Source organism: Chelon labrosus (assembly GCF_963514085.1).
Source record: "Chelon labrosus genome assembly, chromosome: 7".
Classification (NCBI taxonomy): domain Eukaryota; kingdom Metazoa; phylum Chordata; class Actinopteri; order Mugiliformes; family Mugilidae; genus Chelon; species Chelon labrosus.
Window position 1 is genome coordinate 21,865,287 of NC_140343.1, and position 16,958 is coordinate 21,882,244.

Genomic DNA, 16,958 nt, shown 5'->3' on the forward strand with positions numbered 1-16,958 from the left:
TTCTGCACCCGTTACTGGCTCCTCATCACACTATATACCATATATAATGACCCCCTGCAACATCTAATATTTCGCTGCAAAAAATATTTGAAAATCAACAATCACTGTAATTTGATTCTGGATCACACTAATATGAACTCACACTGACTAAATATTAGTGCACAATGTCTTTCAGCCTCTCCTTAGGTAAATATTAAAGTGGATGAGTTACACCAATGTTATGGATGTGAGCAGCACCGCTTAAGGGGATAAAACATGAGCCTAGTGCATTGGAGGCCAATCCAGGGCTTGTTTTATTCAAGGCAGATTCATTTGTAAGGATAAGTTATCTGAAAATGTTTAAATGGAATTTGTCAAATTGTTTAAGTTTGTTATATTCTAGCTCAGGTCAACATGGATATTCAAGTTTCACATTCAGAACAGATAATAAAAAACAGGAAGGAATTCTTTTCATTCTTTAGGGGACAAAACAGATCTGGATCCGCTGAGGAAGAAGGGGAATACTTTAGGTGTTAATTTATTGGTGCTTTCACTAAAACCCCATTGGATATATGTCTATCTATTTATCTTTTCTAGCTCACATTTGTTCCTGAAGATCCTCTGCTTGTTATGTCCCAAGTTACTCATAAAGCACAGGCTCAAACTGCTCTTCATATACAATTTGAAAGAAAAAAAACATGGCAGATGTTTCCTGGACCTCCTATACATTTTAATGTGACAACAGGCTCCATGAACCTGCTGAAAGCTATTAATAACATCAACATAGTTCTCCCATGTGATGGGAGCAAGGAGGAGTACACATGGCTGTGGGTCTCTGACCTGGGAGTGCTTCTCCAGGGCTTGAGCTTTCTCCTTCTGCAGGAGACTCAGCTCTGCTTCTAGCTTTTGGCAGAGATCTTGTAAGTGGCTATGTGAGCTCTCCAGGGCTTGTTTCTCAGCAAGGAGATTCATCATCTCCTTTTGAGTTCGTGCTACGTCCTCTCTGGCTGCTGCCCGCTCCACTTCAGCTTCCCGCCTACGCTCACCAAGCTCTGTCTTCTCCCCTTCAGTCTGGAAGGAAACCAACATATTTCACTTCTTTTATGTCCTCTGCCTACATTCATGTTATACATAGAGAGTTCACAGCTACTGACCTGCAGAAGAACACGGTTGAGCTCCACCTTGTCTTTGGCCAGGCCTTCATTAAGGGCAGTCATTTTGGCGAGGGAATCTTTTAGGGCAGCCTCTTGATTCTGCATTCTGGTGAGAGCAAACTCCTGTGCAGCACTTTGAGTCTCCATCTGTGAGGGGAATAATGAAGGTAAACTGTAAACTGTCGAGACCTTCAGAGACACACCAGGATAGCCAGGTTAGTAACACAGTTTACCTTCGTGAGAGCCAGAGCAAGGCTGGCCTTGTCATCCTCCAACACCTCTTTTTGCAGGGTGATTTGACTCAGAGACTCCTTCATTGTAACAAATTCCCTGCGGAGATCTGAGTGCTTCCCTTCAAGCTCCTGAAGACTCCTCTCACTGAAATGCAAAAAGTATCACATATAAAACACTCTTAGTGTTTCTTTGTCTCACACACGGTCCCTTAAATGCTGGTGCCAAAGGCCAGAACACAGAGGCTGAGGGAGTTTTTCTTTTTTTTGCTATATCGCATGTCCTGCTCCAGTTCTCAGCTAATCAAATTTTTTAGCAAAAGAAACTCTGACAAGGAGGAAAAAAGCATCGCTCTTGCATGAGTGGAGTAATGCTATGTAAATCATTTACATTTTCATCCAAATGTCATCAGGGTGTATTGCCGGCCGTAGAATGACATGTGTTACTGATCTGAACTCTAAACAAACGGAGCTTGAAAACAATCATGCTTGACAGGATGTGCGTTGTGTAATGGTCATTCTGTGTGCTCATGTTGTACCCTCTTTGGGCCTCCGTGCGTTGGCGTGCCAGCTGAATCTCCAGATCCTCCCTTTGCTGCCTCAGGAGGTCCCTCTGTCTCTGGAGTTCCTGTGATGAGCTCCGCAATACCTCCAGCTCGGCACGCCGGGAGTCTACCTCCTGCTGGAGGCCCGACATCAGCTTCTCTAAGGTCCCTTTCTCACTGTGGGACATAGAGAAGGACAGAAAGGAAGCTTGTTCAGCAGTCATCATTCTGATAATCATACTAGAGGTTTCAAGCTCTAGTAAAATCAAAACACATTTAATAACATAAAAACACTTCCTGTACAATACTGTACTGTAGCTCAGTAACCTTAGATACGTTCCAGTGTATAAGTGAAGGTTATCTGCATAACAACCATAAAACTGTGGACACTACTTAATATAATAATAATATTAAGGCATAATGGTAAATTCAGACTTTTCAGACATTCATAAATTTGCTCTTGCCTTGTAATGAAAATACCAAAGTCACAACACATCAATGAAAAGGATAAAAATAGCTTGTTCAGGGAGTACCTGGCGAGGAGCTCCAGTGAGCAGCGATATCTGTTGCTGTCTCTGAGACTATCCTCCAGAGTTTTTTTAGCCTCCTGACTTTCCCTCCTTACTTCCTGGATCTTCTGCTCCAACTTTTTCCTCTCAACATCCTTCTCCTGTAGGTGATCACGTAGTGTGTCAACTTGCTCCTGAGCAGCTTCCAAACGTGCACGTAAGTCCTGTGGTTTGCATTTGAATGTATAATCAAGTAGAAAGCAAGTAAGTTAAAGTGTTGAGAATATTGTTGTTGTTGTTTTTTCTGAAGTATGCACAATTGTGTTATACCTGTGCTTGTTTCTGGTGCTTGGTGAGAACGTTCTGTACAGCCATCAGGGTTGTGTTCCTTAAAGGAGGCCGGCCATGGAGAGGTGAGGAAGACATACTTTCAGAGCCACAGCTCTCACCTTCATTGCCAGCCAACTGGAAATTAATTAGAGTGGGAGGATTAATGTTCTCATCTGATAACAAATGGCCCAGTTTAGATTTTAAGTGTTCTGACCTGGTGAATATGACGTAAAATATTTTGGAGGGCTTGAGTCTCTGTGTAGAGTACTTCCATCTCTGCTTTATCCTCTGTTCTCCTTGTCTCCTGTGCAGGAAACCATTTAAGTGGGATAAGCGGCATATATAATGCACGTCTGACATTTACCAGAGTGCAGCCCTCTATGCTAGGAATTTGTGGACTTCATCATGGCAAAGGTCCAGACTACAGCCAATTTAGCCCTCCTAACCACCAGTCTGTCTGCAACCTCCCACTACTGGTTCCCCGAATCCTACCATCCTGTCCAGACTGATCTGCATGGTTTTTAGGCTTGTATCCTTCTCACTGTTCTGGCTCTGGAGGTGCTTCAATGTGTCGGTCAATTCCAGGATTCTAGGCAGACCAACACAGACCAACAGCATGAAAATGGGCCAGGAGCAAAATAACATACACGCACATCCCCGAGACACTGAAAAGAGAGAGACTGGCATGCGCTCCTCCTACTAGACCCTCAACACTATCATATTCCACACATAGAATCATGGGATTAACAAAGACTCTTGATCAAAAGCAGCTTAGATCCTAAGTACAAAAGCTTTGACATTACTGCAGTCGTCTGACTGAAATGCACAGGAGATGGGACAAAAGACTTGATTCTTTTATACCAGGACAAGAGCTCTACTTCACTGAAAATATCCTACTGTATATAACGTTCTGGGGTTTCATCTGGGGGATTAAATTGGATTTCCTTTCAGGCGTAGAAAGAATGGGAATTTTGGAAGAGATCAAATGATTGCAGTATATGTGACCTTGGTCCCAGAATTTCTATTTCAGTTTTTGATGCATTTTTAAGTTTATTTCTTACATAGTGTCCAGTTCAGTTGGACTGGCCCACAGGCTGTGAAATATTTCTCATTTACATTACTTACGGTCATTAGGGAAGGTGCGGTTAATGTCATTTTGACAGTCAATTTTGACAGAAACATAGATACCTGGAGTTAAGTTCAACTTTCTCTGCATCCCAATGGGCCTGGAGCTGCATGACCTCTTTCAGCTTGTCCTTCAGCTGCCTCTCTAGAGCTGACACTTCCTCACCACTACAGGTGCCCTCCTGTGTTTTTCTGGCTTCTAAGTTCATACAGGCAACATGTAGCTGCTGTCTGGCAGCGACACACTCCCCACGCATGTCAGACAGAGTTCTGTTGAAAAGAGTGATGTTCAACAAGGATTAGAAGATGCCGCAACATATAAAAAGTCTCAAAGGCTATGGAAAAATTACATGCTGGGTTCTCCTATGCATTTGTGAATTAGACTTTGTCCTGATGGATGATTTCAACAGTGGGCACAGACACTTTAAGCCATCTGTCCACCCTGCAAGGAAACAGTAAACAGGGGGACCAATGACCCCACTGACCTGTTCACTTTGATCCTGGGTTGAGAGAGATGGATTGTACTCAGAGTAGTGAGTATGAGACACAGGAGAGGTGGGGGCTTAGAATCCTGAGTCGCCAGAGGGATCCTGGCAGTACGCCACACTCACCTGTCAGTGAAAGTCCTTAGCTGGGTGAAAGTGCTCCGCAGGGAGGCAGCCTGGCGCCACAATGCTCTGACACGAGCCTGTTCACGACTCAACCGGGAGGCGCATGTCTGCAGAGACAAGCAGACAAGGGGTCTAGAGACAGGACGGTAGGTGGTAAGCCTTACTTACAACAACCTTTCATGTTACTGTGATCCCAAACAGATGCAATACTGGAACTCATGCTCTCACACTACAAATAATTGGATTTTCCTGTATCAACAGATGTAGACCATTTACAGCAACGACGCCAGATTGTTTGCACAAAAATTTCCTCCCCCTCAGCAGTTGGACTGTTTTCACAGGAAACAACAACTCAAAAATCATAGCAATGAAATGAACAGGGATTGAGAATGAATCGACAAAACTGGCTATGAATGGAATTCCTAACCCATCTGAACTCAACAGGAGTTTAATTGCACAATCTCTGTGCAGAAAGGGATGAACTTGAGCTTTCCCTATTGCCTTTCTGATTTAAGCACTTCATTTTTGTGGTTTTTCTCACCTCTTGCTCTCTGCGCAGACGGGTTTCACACAACTCCGCGTCTTCACGGGCCTTCCACAAGCTCTCTGTTAGTCCCTTGTTGACAGTGCCTGCTTGGTCCAGTTGTTCCCGCAGCACAGAGTTCACTTGGCTGAGGCTGGCACACCTGGAAATAACAAGTCTTATGACACAATGACAAACAACTGTCTTGACACCCTCCTATAAATCGTACCACAGCACCCTGACTTCATTGAGCCAGCACACACTATATAGTCTTTAGATCCACGCTTGCCAACCACATTTACAGGGGGAACATGTGTGACAGTTTTATAATGTCTGTGTCAACTTAGATTTAATTTCAACCAGATCTGCCTGTAGAGTCATTTACAAAATGTTTACATCACTCTCACACTTAACACACACCCTGTTACAGTAAAGCATGCCACATTGTTATGTTTAGTTATCTATCTGAGAGAAAGCCAAACCCATGCTTGCATGTATGGGATGATACTGTGCTTAAAGGGAACCGAGGGAACTGAGAAGAGGGGAAAGAGGGATTCGGTGATGCCAAAATGAAAATGACAATGCAATACACTTACAGTACAAAGTGTTTAAGTGGATAGAGCTTGGTAAGTCTGCAATGAGTGATATTTTTAGGCAGTAAAACTGATCATTTCTTGGCACAGTTTCTACCATGGGTATTTGAAATAAAGCTCCATAATTGTATAACTCATAGGGCATTAAAGTCTGGCCTCAGCTCCAGAGGTTGGCCCACACTTAATGTGACGCATTATTTAAATGCTTTGTAGAACAGAGCCAACATAGTCCAACTAATTTTTTCTGACAAATTGGATGCTGAGGTTATCTGCCAAGCAGGTTCCACCTTCTCCTTGCAGTAGGGGAAAGGAAAAACTGCAGGAAAGTTCAACAAACTGCTGGGAATATCTCTGCTCCACACATTCTTCAAACATAATTTGATTTGATTTCTGCTTCTCAACAAGAAACAAAGAAAATTTCTAACAGACGTATCCATGAATTTACTGTTCTAACCCTGCATCCAAATGGCAACTCCCTGCTGGTTTGCTTTTTCTGATTCTAAAATGTGTGCACTTTTTCCTTATTAAGCAATTCCGTACTTATAAATACAGAAGCTGCACAAGCTTCTTTATTGGCTGGAGAAACTGGCTACCTGCACTGCATAGTGCCCATCACTCACCTCTTCTGCTCTTCCTCCAGCTGAGCAGACTTATTCTGGAAAGCCATGTTGAGATCCTGCTCTGCCCGCTGCTGACGCTCAGCTGAGTCCAGGTGTGTCTGCAGCTGAACAAACACACAAAACACCGCTACTGGCATCCTGATAACACTTTTCAGTACAGTTTATGGCAGCAGCAGTAGGTTAGTAGTTACCTAATATTTATTAAGTAACATAATTAAAGTGTGAATATACTAATCCAAGCTCATTGTGGCGGCAACACAGCCAATAATAATATTTGTATGAATTAAGTACATTTGAATGAAAGCACCAATCTTGTTCACAACATAAAAAGTCCATCTGTGGGCTGGAACTGGCTTCCTATTTACTACAGAGTGCACAACATTTTTAAGCATGTTAGTTTGTCCACTATATTGAGTTTTTTAACATAATAAGGGAACGAATAAGTAGTGGCCATGCATTGCATTTGTGCATATGCCTCTTTGACTTTGCACAGCTCAACAGAAGTCAAGAGATGATGATTAGTAAAGGTTTGAAACCTCAGCTGACTGTGAGTGTAATATATTTACAAGGAGGTGATTGAGGGCATGTTCCATGTTTTTTTCAGTTATGTATGATTCCTTTACTGGTTGGTAAAATACCTTTCAGCACTTGCAGAATGGAAACAACCCATTTGTTTGAAACCAAGGATGTAATTGTATTGTAACTAAATTCCTACATGGTGGTATAATGACGGACAGTTTTCATGTTTTGAGTAACAATGTGTGAACAGGAGAAATAATTTACCTACTGGGCTACATTTTGATTTGGAAAACCTAATGCTTTGGTTTAAAACACAGTAACCATCAGTTTGTCACTCAAACTACTCAAATATGGGTGGGTGTAAGGAGCAGACCAGCCTCTAGATGATCCAAGCAGACTTACTACACTCTAGTCTGGCGTAATTATATGTAACCACTACTGATTCTTGAAGATGACGCAGCCGTCTACACGCACCAACAATCGCATCCTTTCAGAATCTGAAGTCTTCTCCAGCACCTGTTCTTCTAGCTCCCCGCATCTCTTCTTGTACTGAAGAACCTAAAACAAATGTAACATACAAAGCTGAACTAAATGAACTCTGATTCAAAGATGTCTGAATTGTGAAATCCACTCCAACCACCTTGCTCTGCAGCTTCTGAACAAGTTGGGCTTGTCTCTGCTGGGCATCCTGGTAGACCTGCAGTTTTTGCCTGTACGCCCTCTCCTTGTTCTGGAGTTGTATGGATCTTGGTGATACACTGTCCTGGTCCGAGTCCACTCCTGACTGCAACATTAGGATCTGATCAAGCTGGAGAGTGGCAACAAAGGAGCTTTAGCAAGTTGTGCATCATAATGCACAGTATTTGTACAGAATTCATGTATTTTGCACTAACCAGATCTACTCCAATCCACTAAAAAACATACACTTTATTATTTATATACTGGTATATTTTATACATACTTTTATACATTGTGCCTCACTTTTATTTTATTTATGACCCTTTTTGCTGGCTGTAATTCCTCCTGTCTCCATGTAATGATGCTACTGGATTACCATGGGATAAATAAAGTATCTATCTATCTATCTATCTATCTATCTATCTATCTATCTATCTAAATGTAATATTCTTTTTTAATCAGAGTGTGTCAGAGGGGAACTCTATACCATTTCTGATCTAGTGAACTTTATTGGGTTAAAACTGTATATACATTCATATACTCATAAAGACAAGATTTATCACACAATGGAATAGTTGGGCTAAAGCCTAAATTTGATCCTATGACAATTCAGATGAGTAGCTGAAGTTTTCAACAGTCTACTGTGGTTTGTTTAATAAGTTAAGTTAATGCTGTATTTGTGGATTAAAACATTTCTGACTACCCATTATATGATTGAATAATATGAAAAATATGAAAAATATACTGTATGTAGCACACATGAACAGTGGTTAACATTCATTCATTCATCTTCTGTAACCGCTTGTCCTGTGAAGGGGGGCGGCTGGAGCCTATCCCAGCTGTCATTTGGCGAGAGGCGGGGTACACCCTGGACAGGTCGCCAGTCTATCGCAAGGCTCAATGGTTAACATTTGGATTTAAAATTCTAGCATGAATGTTGAACAAACAGAGGCTACAGATGGGGGTGAGGGGTAACAAAATTCATTTCAGGCTATGGAATGTACTAGTACAGTTTGTTTGTGTATTAGTATTTATGCATGTGCAGCTGTATCTGTCATATACATCTATAAATAGAGACATGTGTCCTGGTCTTTCTCATCGTAGAATCTCATATTCTCTCCCATATCTGAAGTCCAAATGTCCTGTAACCTCTCAACCTCATACAACCTAAACTCCCTCTGCACCACCCACACTCTATCCTGGTGCCAGACACCCTGTCCTCGCTAATACAAACCACATGGCCCCAGAGCACTACAACACACTTCGTGCCTCCAGCTGCCCTTGCCGTCTTCTCATTTAAAAAGAGAGGAAGAGAGTGAGAGCGAGGGAGCCCCCTCCCCTGCAACATACTCCAAACCACCACCCAAGCCCTTCAAATCAACCCTGCAACCCACTCCCTCCCCCCTCTCTTCTGTACCTCATCTCTTTTCTGGGTGCTTAATCTCTCCAGCAGGCTCCAAGAGAGCCAAGACAATAGTCTCACTGTTCAACACTGGACCCAGCCACTTTGCCACCATTATTAACACATTTTCAAATACCCTTTTCAGAAATTTATGCTACAAACTACACTAACAGCCATCATGCACTTGGCTTTTGGTGGTTTTCTCCGAGGACCTGGAGAGCACAAAAACTTCTTTTAGTGCCCGTTGTTGAGGTGACAGCTTTAGGGACTGAGAAAGGAGGAACAACAAGGGCGGAGTGTTTGAAACTCACAGAACTGCAGCAGCTGTGTTTAAAGGAGCTCCTGGAAACAGCTGTGTGTGGAGCATTAGTTATTATGCATCTTTTCAAGTATTTTGGCACAACTATAGCAATAACCCTGACTTACTAACAAGCTTATACTTTATAAATACACCTTCAATACACTGCCATAGCACACAAACATTACAACAGCACATGAGGACAATGGATATTAGGGGCGTTGCTGAAAGAGTATAACTCATATAGATATATCACCGTGATAAAAAGACACTCCAAAACACAAAAGAATCAATTATTTGGAGTGTGACGGAGTTAAAAACAGTTTTATGAGTAGTAGATCCTTGTCATTCCAGTTCATCTCATAAAGGTAAATTTCAAACACTAGCAGGCCGACAAAGTGATATTTTTATGAGTGGTTCCCTGTTTTAAGATACACAGTATTTAACCATGGACGAGCTAGTGTGGCACGCAGACCTGCCATTTGTTTCACACTGCTGCAGTGATAAACAGTTGTTGGTGGTAATGTGTACAGATGCTCCAACAATGCACTCGGTGAATAACACTGAATGTAAACAAAGATTTGCGCTAAGGGCACCTAATGTCAAATCTTGCTATGTGGAATCAAGACTGAGAGGCTGAAGAAGAGTTTCTATCCCCATGCCATCCGCCTGCTCAACTCTGAGCCTTAACTGGACTTAAATATCACTGCACTTTATTCATGAAGCTGCTAACACTGTAAATTGATGTACATATACAACCCCCCCCCCCCCCAAGTTTACCAGTCTATATTTTTATTTTTATTCAGTCTATATTATTATTTTATTTTTATTTTTATTTTTTATTCTTATATTTAATTCTCTATTGGTGTACATTACACTTATATTGCTTACCTTGTGTGCATACTACTGTTTACTGTAGTACTATATTTCTTTCTTTTTATTTTTTTTTACTACAGGCTGCAGGTACAACAACACATTTCACTGTACATTGTACTATGTATAACTGTGCATGTGACAAATAAAAATCTATCTATCTATCTATCTATCAAATGTTTAATAATTTCTGGGTTTGTTCATTTCCTGTTTTATTTTATAGTCATTACTCTCTATCATTTCAGATGTCTTCACTTCCCCGGTGTGGTTGACACCTCTGATTGTTTGCCCTATGTCTCATTATTCCCTTTGTATTTAGTCTCAGCGTTTCCTTCCTCCTTTTTCGTCTTTGTGCCCCATTTCTATGTCGTTAGAGTATTTTCCTGATGTGCTTGATAACTTTTTCCTCGCTACCTTTTTGACTTTGTATTTGCTTACTTTTTTGAAGTAAAGACCCTCTAACCTCGACCTGAGTGACGAGTTGTGCGTTTAAGTCCTCATCTACCAGTTCCGCGTTATACCTAATATTTCATTTTTTTTTTTTCCTTTTTGGTGGCACCCAATAAGTGGTCATCACAGAGGTGTTTCTGAACTTCACTTCGCAGACAGCCAGAGTAAAGTTCAGTAAAAAGGTTCTCTGTGCCTGCTTTCTCTGGTAGAAAGATACTGCTGGGTAGATGATCCTAACTATGACAGGTTTGCATGAGTCTTTCATATACAGTAATTTTATCCAGCCATTTTGTTATCTCATTTGACAGCAGATAAAACAACAGATATGCTTTTAAATGAAACTCTTCAAGATGGGCTCATTAAATCAGCAGAAACCATACAAAAAGTGAAACTTAGACTTCTAGAGCTACACATCAACAACATTTCACAACCTCGGATATGAAACAGAACTGTAATTTTTATCATTGACATTTTGTATTCTCTGAACTACATGGTCCGTCTAATTCTTACTTCTGTGGAAAAACTAGATTGTAGGGATATGCAGTACTTACACAGCTCTTTGGCTGGAGGAGTCCTTAAAAACTTGTTTCAAAATAGGAAAACTGTGGTACACATTGTCATCAGTCTTTTATAGATTTGTTATTCAGTTCCCTCAACACTAATGTAGGCTGTACTGTCCCTACCTTGCTGTACACTCAATGACCAGGTGTCTCTGGCAACTCCTACTGTAAAGGTCGAAGCCCCACTATGATGAGGAAGGTTGTTTGTGCTTTTTCATGCATAGCTGCAGTGTGTGGGCTTCTTGCCAGCGCTTCGGCTCTATTCCACACACTACGAGATGACGTTTTTTTTTTTATGATTTTTCCCCAGTCAGCTGTAAAGCAGGAGGCCAGGGGGCTGCTCTGTATTAGCCATGCTCCATGCAGGAAGCTCCCAAGGGGGTACCATTACAGTCTATTGTGGAGACCCCCACCCCCACTAAACTCTCCTACACCAACATCCTCTCCCTTGCTCTGCTTGCATCATCAAATCTCTTCACCCACATCTCCAAGTGAGATTGAACTCGTTGTTCTTCACAACACACCCATACAGTGGTGACTGTAAAGGCAAAAGAGAAAAGCGAGTAATCCCAGTCCTCCATCTGGCCTAACTCTGGGGCTTACAGGGCTTAGTGGAGGCCTAAAAGTGTACTCACTGAACACCCTTGCTATTTATGACCTGCTTCAGAGTACAGTCACTCTTGAGTAGCCTCCACGGCTCCCTAAAGTGAGCTGAGTCCAATCCCACTAAAGCCCAGTTCTTTGAGGTCATCTACTGCCATCCTGCAATAATGTTCAAAATGCAATTTATACAAAAACAGGCTTTGTGTCATGGTATGTTTTATGCCTCCATATGCATGCTAAGGTTCCTTTTCTTTTTTATCTATAGTATCTGTTTCTTAAGCTGTGCTTATGGCTCCAAAGAGTTTTCAGGCTCTTTAAATGTGCTTTGAATTAGCTTTTTATATTTCTTGATATTTATGATTTGTGCCACTCCTTGTATTGTCTCTTTTGATAAATATTTCAAACAACATCAAGGGATAATCTTGCTTTGATTCATCTGCCAACAAGCAACAAGAGAATCATTTTCAAGGCCCTTGTGAAGGCTTTGGTGTTTGGGCCAAAACTTGCTGCCTTGCTCATGTGGTAGATCAAAATCCAATCCATCCAGTTACCAAGTTATGATTACAATATCCTTTCACTGACCTAATGTCACAACATTTGGAGATCTGATAACTCAGGTTTATCTAACCATTTATCTGAGTTTGTGTAGTGTCTTTGGACATGTTTTGCATTGCTTAAACCCCATTCTCTCTAACTATATAACACCAGGATTTCAAATACAGACCAGTATCTTATACAAAATACATTTTCAGGCACATCCACAAACAAGTCCACAACCTCAGTCCCCTTTCTTTCTATCTATGACTCACCCAGGGCGACATCTGGCCATGAGTGCACAGTCCAGCCAGCATGTGAAGGGTTACAGCTGCAATCGTTTTCTCTGGCTTGGCCTGGGCCCAGAGGTTTAATAAAGGGAATTAATGGAGTGCACTATCTGTCAGATTCCTAAACACAGCTGGAGCGGATGTCCATCGCCCCCAAGCTGCCCAAAAACTTACTATCCTACTTGAAAAACATACCCGTTCCCCCTTCCCCTCACATCCCTTCCCCTCACATTACCCCCTGAGTGCTGACTCTGTGAAAGAGCCCCAGCTGATTGTGAAAGCTGTTTATGTATCATCGCTGATGGTAATTACACAACATGGGATAACAAACAGGGAGGATGTAAGGGGGGAGGAGGAACTGCTATGAGCATGTTATTACAGTGTACTTTTCGGTCATGAGGACAGCTGCCGTGATGGCATATAAGGGATGCAAATGATCTGAGCAAATACGGTATGTGGCTGGTCTTGTAGCACGTCACACAAATGCCCCTGGGCAGGACGTTGCCGTACAAAACCTATACATACATCCACTCAATCAGTTTAAGGCTTCATATCTGATTAGACATTTTTGACATGTGAAAAAGAAGTCAAGAGTATGCTTAATGTTTGACTTTAAAGTTGGGTAACATGAGAAACCTAATGTCAAATGTTGTAAGGTTTAACTGAACACTTTCATCACAAATTCAGTATTCAGAGAGGCTTTTAAGAATGTTTTCTCTGGGGAAGGCAATTAATTTTTACTATATTCACTGATAGTTGAGCGAGTCAGACTTTTGGCAGTGTTCCTTACAAACTGCTGCCTACATGAATGGGTGTGTGCCAGCAGGAAAAACAAACTGGAAACAGAGGGGGTATCAGGGCAAAAGAAGACAGTAACACGATCTCTAAAAACAGACTTTATCTGCACCAACTATGTTTGACAGGGTTGTTACGTAGAGACCCAGAGGATTCAGGATTCCAGAGGGCACCGGCAAATTGCAGTTGGTGTCAGAAATCATTCATCAAGAGTTATCTTTATCCATTTGACCGCCACACTGCAGTATTGTGCAGGCAGTCACTAAACGTTCAGGCAGCACGGTACGGATGTCTGAGAAAATGCATACTGGCATGGCTCCAAAAGCAACACAGAAGGTTCAGAATTCACCCCAACATGTTCTTAAACCTCCTGAGACCAACTCACAACTGGGTCAAGGTTTATCCTGGTTCAGGTGCAATTTTCTGGGGTCACAAAAGACACAGAGGAAGGCTTTCAGCGTCCAGGTGTGACTTCACCAGTATTGTGTTAATAGTCTTCTGTCAGCTCAAAGAGTCTCAAAGAAAGCTGGGGAAAATTGGGGATGTGGGATAATGTGTGTTTCTAAACTGTCACATATCTTGTGGTGGACTGACTTCGGCTGACATTATGACACATTATGACAACTTTTGGTGTAGAGTTATCAAGGTATCCACCTCGTTTCTAACTTAAAAACAACAACAACTACAATTCTTTATGAAGGATTAGTTTAACATTATTTAAATTCATGTAAAACTACATGATTGTCACTATGCTCATGTCTGAACATTACATATTAAGTTTTTACCATCAGATGCTTAGCTAAGCTTAGTACTACAACTGGAAAGAGGTATTCTGGGTCTGTCCAAAGATTAAATTGGAACTGAGACCCCCAATTCAGCACCTCTAAAGCGCAGTAATGATCACAGACTTCATGTTTATGCATGTGCATAATAATTTACACAACTCTAAGACAAGTGACATCTTGGAGTCTTCTAATCATTTCTAGGTAATCAGATAACCAGCAAAGACTTTCACTGTTCAGTGACAATTTTCACTAAAGTGATTAAGAAGGAAATACATAGAAATACATATGGGAAGTTTTAAGCTTCTCTTTTGTTGGTACGGTATCCTACCTTCCTACAGTACATTGAATCAACGTGGTCACAAAAGCTATGTACCTAAGAAACAAAAACAAACATGCCATGATCTTAAAGCACATGATAGACGCAAACAGTCCAATGCCAGAAAATGTCAGTGATGTCCATATCAACATCTGGAAAGGACGTCAATAATAATACTGAATTATAAATAATAAATATGTACTTTTGACAATATGTACTGCCTGCTGGCTTTATGAAGCACGAGATATAGACAAAATATATAATGACAGATATTTTTGCATGGTATGTATTCAAAAACATGATCCTCTTAGCAGTAAATACTGAGGGAGAAAGCTGTGAACATAAAACTGCTGGCTTGAACCTGAGCGTCATCTACTTGCAATAGCAGCACCCGGTATTTGGCTCTCAGGCACTGATTAACACACTGCCATAAATTCACATTAAATCAAAGCTGGCAAACAGTCACGCTGTTTTTGCTCAAAAGTAGTAAAGAGAAGACAGGAGCTTTCGACAAGTTACAACAGGAGTCTTGCAATGAACTTACTGACTTGTCAGAGACTACTACTACTGCCTCTCTTTTGTTTGAGCATCACATATCAGAAACACTTGCCACTGTTTGGTTCTGCTTTTTCACACATCTAAAAATATCAACATAATAAATGTGCTATATATATCTGTCAAGTTAATTAAGTTATATTTATAGTCACGGCTTCAGAGTAAATTCCAAGAGCAAAACAAGCAGCAGGAGTTCATTGGATTCAAACAGCAGAATGAGTGCAGTGTTATCACAAATGGCTGCTTTGTGCGCTGTGAAAAAATGAACTTTTTCTTTGACAGTCTCCAGGGCGGAGGCCGGTGACCTTCACAATTTTCCCCCAAAACAGCAGCGGCTACATGGAGAGGCTACCATGGGGGGCAATGAAGGGAGACGCCGGCCCTCGTGAGTACAGGGGGCCTGAGTCTACCTGAACAGACCACAAGGAAACCCTTCATGAACCACCATCCCCTCTCTTATTTACACATATAAACACACACACACACCCCCACACACACATGCACAATGGATGCTTATATAGGACTGAATAATGTATAAACTGTAATTCTACAGCCTCTAATTAAACAAAAATGTATAAAACACCATATGTGCATGTGCAAAGGCACATTAATTTAACCGTAGGTCTGTACACATTCTGCCATATCCCCCCTTGGCTTTCACTACACTACATGCAAAGGTGTCCCGATCTTCCTGTGCTGTTTGCTTGTTTAGCCCCAAATGGCTTTCCCTGCTGGAAAGAGTGGTGCTACACTGATGTTTACTGTAAACCATATTCCATTTCAAATGAATGTAGTTTTTTGCAGTCAATACTCAAGTGCGGCAGAATTTCTTAATTTCATTTCCAAACAAAACTGAATAAATGCACCATCTACAGCTCTCTGACTCATGTAAGAGCTAACTTGACCAGACATAGTTAAAACATCAGGAAACACAACTGGTGTGGGAATCACTTTCTATGCAAAAAAGCTGACAGTAACAATTATTTACGTTGACACATTTCTTGTGTACTGCTGCTCAAATCAAGAGTGAGTATAATGAGATGATGACATGAGTCAGCAGTACTTACCTTGGTAATTTCACCTTTGAACACAGTTTGGTCGGTTTTGTCATTTTTGGTGACGTCCTAGTTAATTTTCCTTTTTCTTAGCAGAACAAACATTGAGCTGCAATAGCATGAGTATAATGAATGCTAAAAATGTAAATAATGTTCCACAGCTTGACCTTGGCCCGAGAATGTGTCACTGCCCTGTGTCACCCCTACCCTGTCTGAGAGACTGGCCTGTTTAACTAGCGCCTGGTCACGGTCCATCTGGCTAGGAGAAATCTGCTCCCTTGGGCCCCTGTTCTCCTCCGGATCGCTGACCTCAGAGCTCTCACCTGGGATTAGAAAACAGATCATGCATACAGAAGTGTCCGTCTTGCCACATGTAATACAGAGCGATAACTAATATCTAGCAAAGCAGAGTTATTGTTTGGACTGGATGGATCCACTGCTTTTGTCTGGGCATTGCAATTAAAACTCTCTTCTTACCAGCTGGCTGCTCAGACAGGTTGCGGGTGATGATCTGGCGGATGCGAGTGGAGACAGGCATAGGCGTGGCTCCAGATTCTTGTCCGTCACTTTGAAGTGTCAGACTCCTCTCTCCTGAGCTGGCGTCAGAATGAAGCAGGGACTCTTCCAATTTCTACAACCACAAGAAGTCACATCACATAACTGAGTACAAAAGGCCAAACTCAATGAGGTCAGAATACAATAATAGAAGAACTCAAATCTAACACTACGGTAAAAGTAGTAATACCAGAAATGTAAGGCACCTTAATTATGAGTTAATTATGTACTTACACTTGAGAACAAAGCACTCTACAGCAGCAGATGGCGCTTTTACAAAGGTGAGATCATTTTCAACTACTTTGGATTTGGTCAGTTCATCAAAAATAGTGCAACATATGGTATAACATTTTAAATACACTGATCTAGATGGGTGGCAGTTGTCAAAGTCACATCCACACTAAAGACAGCTAAAAAAGTTTCCCAGCAGAACATTGTATTGTTACAAGATGTTCAGTGTTATTTTCTCCT

The 16,958-nt window shown here is 41.4% G+C and overlaps 1 protein-coding gene across 1 annotated transcript in view; it reads right to left on the minus strand.

The window, feature by feature from the left end:
• The window catches only part of crocc2 (ciliary rootlet coiled-coil, rootletin family member 2), a 30,270-nt gene that overhangs the window by 12,726 nt on the left and 586 nt on the right, over positions 1-16,958 (minus strand). The window contains exons 2-17 of the mRNA XM_084548650.1: positions 16,410-16,563; positions 16,140-16,255; positions 7,379-7,546; positions 7,213-7,296; positions 6,220-6,323; positions 5,025-5,169; positions 4,484-4,590; positions 3,936-4,142; positions 3,240-3,336; positions 2,962-3,051; positions 2,748-2,882; positions 2,442-2,641; positions 1,903-2,085; positions 1,367-1,511; positions 1,134-1,280; positions 820-1,050 (exon numbers count right to left, since the gene is read on the minus strand). Coding sequence (XP_084404776.1) covers positions 820-1,050; positions 1,134-1,280; positions 1,367-1,511; positions 1,903-2,085; positions 2,442-2,641; positions 2,748-2,882; positions 2,962-3,051; positions 3,240-3,336; positions 3,936-4,142; positions 4,484-4,590; positions 5,025-5,169; positions 6,220-6,323; positions 7,213-7,296; positions 7,379-7,546; positions 16,140-16,255; positions 16,410-16,563 — 2,313 coding nt within the window. The remainder of the gene's footprint in view (positions 1-819; positions 1,051-1,133; positions 1,281-1,366; positions 1,512-1,902; positions 2,086-2,441; positions 2,642-2,747; positions 2,883-2,961; positions 3,052-3,239; positions 3,337-3,935; positions 4,143-4,483; positions 4,591-5,024; positions 5,170-6,219; positions 6,324-7,212; positions 7,297-7,378; positions 7,547-16,139; positions 16,256-16,409; positions 16,564-16,958) is intronic.